This window comes from Aptenodytes forsteri, unplaced genomic scaffold (genome assembly GCF_000699145.1).
Source record: "Aptenodytes forsteri isolate BGI_AS27 unplaced genomic scaffold, ASM69914v1 Scaffold241, whole genome shotgun sequence".
Taxonomy (NCBI): Eukaryota; Metazoa; Chordata; class Aves; order Sphenisciformes; family Spheniscidae; genus Aptenodytes; species Aptenodytes forsteri.
This window is the reverse complement of record NW_008795252.1, coordinates 10,547,887-10,557,287: the sequence shown is the minus strand read 5'-3', so window position 1 is coordinate 10,557,287 and position 9,401 is coordinate 10,547,887. Positions and strand designations below refer to the sequence as shown.

The window sequence follows — 9,401 nt, the reverse complement described above, 5'->3', positions numbered from 1 at the left end:
TATTTCTTACTTTAGAAGCCACATCAAATATATACATATATATTTATACCTTTTGGCCACGGTAGACACCAGAAATATAGCAGCAAAAATGCCCCAGTGTAAATCACCAATTTTGTTACAGTAACCTGCAAATAGTTTATCTCCTACAATTTGTAAGCTACAAGTTAAAGGTGACAAGTGACTAAAAACTGGTATAGGAAAGAATATTTATAAAGGGCACAGCAACTGCAGGATGAGGAAATTTACTGATCCTGTCTTGTACAAAACAAGACAATTCTGCAAAAAGAGATGGCAGATGACACGGAGGGAGGCCCTGCAGAAAGAACAAGCCAGCCTAAGCAACAGTCAAAATGCAACAGTCAATTATGAAAATGTTTTCTATTTGGACCTCCTGGATGACTCTGTGTGAATGACCAAACACAGCAAAAGACGTTTGAAGTAAAACACACTACCTATGAAGGCAAAAAGCTCCTTTTCTGCAAAAAGAGATGGCAGATGACACGGAGGGAGGCCCTGCAGAAAGAACAAGCCAGCCTAAGCAACAGTCAAAATGCAACAGTCAATTATGAAAATGTTTTCTATTTGGACCTCCTGGATGACTCTGTGTGAATGACCAAACACAGCAAAAGACATTTGAAGTAAAACACACTACCTACGAAGGCAAAAAGCTCCTTCGGTATCATTCGTAAGAATTAAATGACTCAAAATAATGTGTTTTAAAAAATTATTAGGAAAAAGCCTTACAGAGAGAGAAGATTTAAGAGAGTGTCCACTTTCTTCTCGAACGGAAAAGGATGCTGTTCTAGCAAGGCAGCCAAGCTCTCTCCACACACCCTCCCACTTCAGCGTGTGATTAGTCCTCCAGATTGGAAACTACAAATAAAGAATTGAGTGAGACATGAAAAAATTTTTGCTACAAAATAAATTTTATTTATTACAAAATAAACATTAGTCCTCCAGATTGGAAACTACAAATAAAGAATTGAGCGAGACATGAAAAAATTTTTGTTACAAAATTAAAATAAACATTTCACTGAAAAATCTTTCTCTTTAAAGTTTATTTATACATGAGTCTATGCTTTTTCTTTCCAAACTTCTTGGACCAGAGATAAACCCTTTTTCATTTTAGAGTAATGCTAACCCTGCTCCAGCCAAGACAGTTTCTCCAAGTAGGTGCACATTACTTAATCCATCCCAAATGAAAAATATCTCGAATAGAGCTGATACAGCGAGCTAGGCAACCAGCTGCCTCTCTGAAATGATACTTTAAACATTAAAAATTTGGAGAAAAACACATTGGTATTTTTATATGGCCTAAATAAGATTGACTTCTAACAAAAAGACTACTGTGTATTACCTCTGTCATTTTAAAATTGTTGACCTCTTTCAAATAATGACAAGTTAGCCCTGTGCACAAATGTTTCAATCATTAAAAAAGTAAACCAAATATTTGCGAAAGCCAGCTGTATCCTGAATTAAATGTAAATGAAGCATGTGTTCTACAAATGCTTGTGCTATACTTACATTAAATTCTGTTGATATTCCTCTATCAGTTTCACGAAGAGAGCTCCAAGGGAACTGTCCAGTTACTTTATACAGGTTAACTGAAAAACTGAAACACAACATTACTGGTAGGTTTGAAAGTGAAACTATTTAAGTAGGTGGAGTTTTAAATTATCACAAAAAGTTAAGAAACTTATTAACAGATTCTCAGCAAAGGAATAAATTTAATTATTACTCAATGAAAGATCTTATTAATTGTTTTATATTCCTTCACTGAAAAAAGAACTACTCAAAAATGCATCCCCTACTTTCTTTCAAAGTTTCCAGGCTGTGGTTTGAAGAATGACAGGCCGTATGAAGTTTCCTTTGTTCCGTAGGAGAACTGGAAGGTTACCTTTTCTGCACGTCCAAAGAGATTTGGGAACTTGAGCCCAAGTACCTACAGAAAATAAAAAAAAAAAACCCAACATTTCATATAGTTTGCTGTCTTGCATCTTAATCGTGAGAAGACAAGCATATCTACCATGAGAATGAGAAACGAAGACACTAAAAATAGTTGTAACTGAACGTGTTTTTCTTTTAAGTTAGGTTTCTCTTTGCACTGGCAGCAAAAGCCATCACAATAGCACAAGTTATAGTTAATCATCCAATTTTTATTGCTGTCCAGTAGCTGCTGACTTGATCTGCATTCTCACTGTATCATCAGTACTGCTATTATTTTAAGCAAAATCTCCCAGCCGGTCTCAAAGCCCAGGAGAATAAGTCTTTGGCATAATAAGCAGCTGCTCTGCAACTGCAGACTTTCCAGCTGATCATCAGGAAAACTACTTGTCAGGTAGGGTTCATGAGAACCACAGCAATAAGCCAACGGAAAATTATCGATACAGAGTCACTCCCCTGTATTTTTGAGTAACAAGATGTTTTTGCAATCAGTCCTGACAGCAGTACAACATACCATTACAATTCTACAGAAACTAGTTAAACACTTCAGCCTGTTCTGACACAAATTCCTTGGATCCCTTTGGCAGCTCTTGGCCCTTTGGCAGAAAGGATGGAGCAAGTTTCCTCCAAGCACAGACACTACCAGGACTGTTCTATTGTTGTGCTTTCTGTTTTAAAAGAATGTAAAAAAAGCTACCAAATCCTGATTGCCTTTGTCTAACAGCTATTGGAAGCAAATCAGTCACCTGAACTTTGTGATGGTGGCTACTATGCCGTTATCCAACTAACCAGAAACCACTAATCCAAAGGGCTATTGGTATGAAATACTAGATCTATAAGCTTCAGATGAATTTAAGGGATTAGAATAAATGTCAAATCTATTTAACTCTTAAGGAAACAATCTCTGCTGCCAATACCAGTGTATACGAGTCATGCTTTTACATCATTCAAATGTTTTACTTCTCTGTAACAAATTAAAATCAAGTAGAGGGGGAAGCTGAATACAAAATGAGAAACCATAGTAGCTTTCAGACTGTTTTCAAATGTACTGGAACCAACAGGTAGGATTCCCCACTGGCTTCATTCAGGCCGCAACACCCTGGATGTTGCTCTCAGCAGCGGAGCTGCATAAGCAGCTCTCAACTCGCTGAGTTCCTATTCTCCCTGCACTTGCAAAACATGATCACCTGAGTCATGCAGTATCTTAACCAGGTTAAAAATACCCCTAAGAAGAAAAGATGAGTCCCTTGATCTGGCTTATCCACCAGCCCCAGGCACAGCTGCACTGTGCACATGAGAAGGCAGAATGGGTGCAGGAATGAGCACCTGAAAACACGATCTACTTACACCAGCACTTCTGTTAAAAGGACATTAACAGAACAACAGTACAGCTGTTACTTTTTCTGTCAATTGGTAAACATTTTTCACACAACATTTTAATCTGATGCATCCTTAATTCAATCAAATGGAAACAAGTTCCACGGTTTGTATGGTTCTGGAAAACTTTGCGTTTTGCAGCCCAGAATAACTGGTAGTGGGCTAAAATAGTGGAAACCAAGAACAATTTCTAAGTCAAACATAAAGCATTTTGACTGAGAAGAAAAACACTTTAAACACATCTCATAGAAACTAAATGCCAAACTCCTTACTAATCTCTCCAGTAGATAAAGCATCTTAAATATTATCAAGAAATAATGTAAGTCATTTTAAGAATTAAAAAATTAACATACTGAGTTGGAAGCTACAGCATTCTTCCCTAGCTCAAAACAGGCTTTTGCCGAATGAAAGCCTGACTAATACAAAGACTCTTTAGAGACGAAGGTCTGGCAAAGCCTTAGTAAAGCTGGATCAAGAAAATAATTTGGCTTGGATCAAGTCCTCACTTATTTAATCACCAAATTCCTTGCTAGGTTTGAAACATGAAAGTAAGAGGAATATCAAAAGGAATTAATAATTATTGGAAATAATCCCTACCATACTGCCTTCATTGTTGCCAACCATAGTATTATAGCTTCCAGTTAGTCTTCTCAATTCTGTTACCTCAAAGGTTACATCTAAACCATTTGGAAGGGCATCATCTCCTACATAAACAAACAAACAAACGTATGTTGTCTCTAAAGAGCTATTTAAAAAAAATGCAGACAGAAGATGACGAATTATTTGAAAACCAGTTGAATTAAATGATAATAAAAGTCCACATTACAAAGAAAAACGTCTTGAGAAAAAGATGTCGTTTGGATATGAGTGCAGAATTTGGTTCAGTCATAGCATGACCAGCTTCAATCACCAACATGTTACTTTAATTATGAAATAGTAACATTTTTTTGTTACCTACCCACCAAAACCAAAGATGTACACAAATTCTTACATTAGAATAAACAGAAATTAAAGTGGTCCAGACATGGCAAGAAGAACGCCGTCACTAGGGCAGAGCTCCCAGCACTCTGCGGGCAAGTGCTGAACAACAGAAACCGCCCAGTTCCCTCAGGGCTCTGGCTACGGCAGCTGTTCCAACACGCAGCTGTCGAGGGTACCTAATTCTGCTTGAAGCAAATGGGACAGCATCCCATTGCCAGCAACCTGTGGGACTGCGCTGCATTTCCTTCTCAATAACACAACTTTCCTCTGCTGAAGAGAACAGCAATGGGTTTGAAAAGCAACCATGAGCCCAGGAATGCCAACCGAGCCTTACTGTGAAACATGCATACGTTCAGCTGCCCCATATATACCATAAGCCAATTTTTAATCACAAGCACTGGTACAATTGCTGGTATTTCCTTAAGCACCAAGGATGTGCTGATAAAACGTCAGTTATGTGATATGTAATACATGGAAGCGCAGGAAACATTTTCAAGCTTTTCCTCAAGTGTTCCTTTGAAACTTTGGATTAAGGGTTGTGTACTGTAATTATTTTAGTGCTGGAAATTCACTCATTTTTGCATATATACAAGTAATATTTATAGACACATACACATATATACAGACAGCATAAGGATAATGGATGTAGACACATACATTCATATATATAGCACACCTACAGGTACATCTAAAATATATAAAGGTATATGAGAGAGTAAGTTATATACACAAAAAATGTCCAACCTGTTACACAGGGAAATGTACATTATAGGTATGTATGTGTCTATGTGTGTATGAGGAAAAAGGCAAGGATTAATGAGGCAATACATACCTTGACAGGTATCAATCAGAACCTCTACCTGTCTAAAGATTCCTAGACGAAGCAACTTTTCACGAGCTTCATGCGATTTTCTCATCACCTGCAGGATAAGTAGCTCAGTCTTTTCAGGTTATCAAAAAATAACTAGGATAAAATAGTTAAAATGCAGCTAAGTCACACAATATTAACAGATTTTGTATACAAAGACACATATATGTGCCTTCAAAACAGATCACAACTACTTTAACACTTGAATCTGTAAAGAAATAAATTCAATCCAAAGCATCTGGCTCAATTCCTACCTTCTGTTAGTTTGCATCCTAATTGTTGTAATACTTAAACCTATTATTCGAATAGGCTTCAGTACTTAAAACTTATACACCTATTTACAGGACCCATGCTTTTTGCAAAAAACCCAAACACCCTAATCTGTTTAAATTTAGACCAATTTACAGGTCTAACTGCCAGGTGTACTCCAGAAGGAATCACCACCTAAAAGGGCAAGGACATACAGCCTAATTCACACTTTGATCCATTGTGGAGACTGGCATCAGTAATCTGTGCTGAGATCCAATAATTTATCTTAAGCAAATTAACTGAAAGTGTCACCTGCATGGTTAGCAATTCTCAAATGGGAAGAGTGAAGCTGAAAAAATAGCTGAGAGTACCGCTTGCCATCTCACAATATCTTTGAGCTGAATACATCAGAAAATACAGTATCTGCCAGTATTTCATATTTAAGTTTGGCTTCCATATCACAAGATCAGAATCATCACAAAACTTGACAAAGTTGCCCCATGTCTGAAGGGAGTAGTCCAAAGCAGGAAAAAGAGAAAATCGTAACCTGAATTCTTAAACAGTAGGTCTGATATTCACTACGGTACTTACATCAATAAGATTTTTCGCCTTGAAAACATCAGAGATTTCATACATGATAATGTCATCTTTGGTCCTTCCAAGTCCATCGAAGTGCACATGCTGAACCACCACCTAAACAGAACAGATGTTTAAACACAAATACTGAATTTGCATCTAATAATGAGTATCAAAATCACCAATGCAGAAAAAATATTGTTGTCCCAGTGAAAAATCCGGAAGATTTCTAGGCTAATTGCTGCTAACCGACATTATCAGAAATCCGTGCTATCTACAATTCTGGAAAGTTGTTCGCTTAACATGAAAATTAAAGAAAAAAAAGAACTCTAATACCAAAGCTAATACTGGTTGTAGCAGAAGAGACAGAAACAGACCGTAGCTGCTTGGATTTTAGTCATAAGTGCGTATGGACAAATAAGTCACTGCAGAAATCACACTGATATCTTAACACATGTAAGACAAAACATGTAGTTAGTCGTATTCAGCTATTTCTTCTATCAGCTACACATAAGCAAAGAGTTAAAAGAAAAAACAAACCAACCTACAAGCCATAAATATTTAAACTCTAACTATTAAAATTATTACTACCACTGGAGCATTGTAGTTTGTCCTTGACTAGTGTAAGCACCATGTAGCAACAACCAAAACATCGGTGTGTTATCAACATTATTATCCTAAATCCAAAACACAGCACTGTACCAGCTACTAGGAAGAAAATTAACTCTATCCCAGCCGAAACCAGGACAAGTTTAAAATGCATATTAAGATCACTAGCATTATGAGGTTTTATATTTTCTTAAAATCATTCATCTTGTTATATAATCATCTGAAACAAATTTATCTTAAAAATCACAGCACACTCCAGGTTAGCTGGTACAAATGGACTCCATTGATTGCATTTCCCTTATTTTTCCAACTTTTTCAATGTATTATAATTTTAGGGGTAAGTGTCAAAAAAAAAATCTGCAAACGCTTCATGTATTCACACATAATAAAATTGCAGACTAAGAGCAACCTAGCATTACTGCAAACTGCTTAAAAAAACCCTATAAGAATATATACATATTGAACTAAATAAAACACAAATGTTATTACCAAGCTTCTAGCGAGGATGTCTCTGAAAAGCATAAGGAAAAGGAAAATTTTAATAAAAACTAAGATAATGCATGATATCTCACCCCTCTAGCATGGCTAAACATATTATGGGCCAAGACAGACATGCTCTTACATGTGAAATATTAAAAAAAAAAGTTACCATCCTCTGCTGCAGTTAGTAATTCACATGGTGGCACTTCACCCTAACCTGGCTAATGCTGCACTCCAGCAGATTAAGGACGGTTGCTTGGTTTGCTCCTAGGCAGTGTTGCAGAAGCAGTCATCTCTTATGAGAGAGAGGGGACAGTAGCATCTGCAAACAGGTCTATTAGCTCAAAGCTGAATTTTAATAACAACTCCTGTGGTAGGGAAAAAAAGAACCGGAACCAGACAACATCAGATTAAATTCACAGCACTAAATTTAATTATTTCACATCTCAAACCATAGTTTAGAAAGTTCCCTTACGAAAAACAAGCAAGCAAGGGTGCCAAGACATTTCTCTGAAGAAAAAAAATCAGGATGTTGTTCAGGTACTTACATCTTTGTTTTCAAGAATTTCCTGCTTGGCCTCAGGTTCAACTTCAACCAGTTCAGCTTCCTCTCCCAAGGCACCAAAGTCTGGCCCACCCATTGGAAGAGGCTCCAAACTCTGAAAGCATAAAAGAAAACTGCGTTTAATATGGTATGGGGATTTGTGATTATGCCTTTTGCAAAGGAAAAAAAATATGGTTCTTGACAGTGTGCTCATCAGATCCTAAGGGGAAAAAAAACAAAAGAGAACAACTTAAATGAGGGGAATTACCAGCACACTTGTTACCTACCTGCTTGCTGAAATTTTTAATGCAAGCTGAATAGCTTCCATGTTGAATGATTTCTCAAAAATACTCCGCACTCTTCCAAAAATAGCCTTATTTTTAAGGCATGCTTCCTATGTTAAACATGAATTCTACCTTCTTATTAAAAAAAAAAAAAGTCTAAACAATCAGGGTGTCACTACTTAGTTTGGGTTTTTGGGAGGGAGAGGAGTATGAATGTTGAACAATTCAAAGAAACCAACAGGTGTTTTCAGCATGTTACTTTGCATACATTTATATGCTTTTAGATTTTAATATTTCTTTTAAAAGTATCCTTCCAAGTAATGCTCAAGAACCTCAGGCCCTATCCATGAGAGGTGAACATATTAATCAAAATGGTTTCCAGCACAGCATGGCTTTATTTACTATACCTGAAAGAGTCCTAAAATAAGACGTATCAGAAGATAAAGGATTCAAAGAGTGAATAGAGGGTTACCTGCAAAAGCAGAGGTCAGGATTGGATAACTCAGTAAATCTACTTTTAGTCCTAAGACACTAATACAGTACTTGCTGCGTTATTTAAGGACAGCTGTTTTGCTGGAATAGTAAATTGCTGTTACACATCAGAATCAAGTTAAATGAACACAGAATCCTCTCTCACTCCCAGTAATTCTCAGGCAACCAGGAAACACTCTGCATCCACACAACACTGTGTATTGGTTCATACTACAGATGGATATAAAACCAAGAATACGAGGAAAAAAATTTGAAACGGAAATTAAATTAGTCATGGTAATTAGACACTCTGGAGCCTTAACAGTCCCCTGCAGCAATATATTCCTCAGTCTAATTAAACACTATGTAAAAGCCTGCTGGTTTTCAACAGGCTCACAGGAAAGAGGTATTCCACCTGGGATCTTGAGGTATCATCCAAACCATTCTTAGCCCCCAAATTCACTCGTTAATCATACCTGAATTACCTACATCAGTTTTAAACACGCCTACGCAGGGGTGCCCATCCCGAGAAATGCTTCTCTAACGAAGCCTTGAGGCATGGAGAATTCAATGCCTTCCTAAAGTATTTCAGAGCCTATGCATCCTTACTCTTTGAAATTCCTTTCTGATGTCTAAGCCACACTTTTTCTGTCGCCATCATAACCACTACTTTTTGTCCTACCACAACAAACGCTTAAATCTTTACCTTCCTTTTTTAAGCAACGGTGTACGGATGTGGAGACTTACGCTTCTGTTCACGAGGACCTCCAAGCGCTTCAGGCGCCCGAGACACAACAGGTCTCATTAAGCGACACTGCTGTTGACCGAGGAAGTGCAAACCTACAACCTCCACTTCTCACCGCGAGCGCTGCAGTTGCGGGGCAGTTCCTCTTTGCTTCGCCGTTTGGTTTGGGGTTTTTTTTCCTCGCCGTTTGTTTTTTTCTGTTTTCATTCACGCAGTCTGGCTCTTGCCAGCCCCCCGCGGCAAGGTCACCCCCGACCGCCCGCAGGGGGGGAC

At 37.6% G+C, this 9,401-nt stretch overlaps 1 protein-coding gene across 1 annotated transcript in view; it reads right to left on the bottom strand.

Moving 5' to 3' along the window:
• SAMM50 (SAMM50 sorting and assembly machinery component) overlaps nucleotides 1-9,111 on the bottom strand; it is a 17,205-nt gene extending 8,094 nt beyond the window's left edge. Inside the window, exons 1-8 of the mRNA XM_009279050.2 lie at nucleotides 9,090-9,111; nucleotides 7,633-7,743; nucleotides 6,011-6,112; nucleotides 5,135-5,222; nucleotides 3,919-4,025; nucleotides 1,812-1,942; nucleotides 1,525-1,612; nucleotides 745-873 (exon numbers count right to left, since the gene is read on the bottom strand). Of these exons, the coding sequence (XP_009277325.1) occupies nucleotides 745-873; nucleotides 1,525-1,612; nucleotides 1,812-1,942; nucleotides 3,919-4,025; nucleotides 5,135-5,222; nucleotides 6,011-6,112; nucleotides 7,633-7,725 (738 nt within the window). The 5' untranslated portion in view covers nucleotides 7,726-7,743; nucleotides 9,090-9,111. The remainder of the gene's footprint in view (nucleotides 1-744; nucleotides 874-1,524; nucleotides 1,613-1,811; nucleotides 1,943-3,918; nucleotides 4,026-5,134; nucleotides 5,223-6,010; nucleotides 6,113-7,632; nucleotides 7,744-9,089) is intronic.
• Nucleotides 9,112-9,401: the final 290 nt, after the last annotated feature.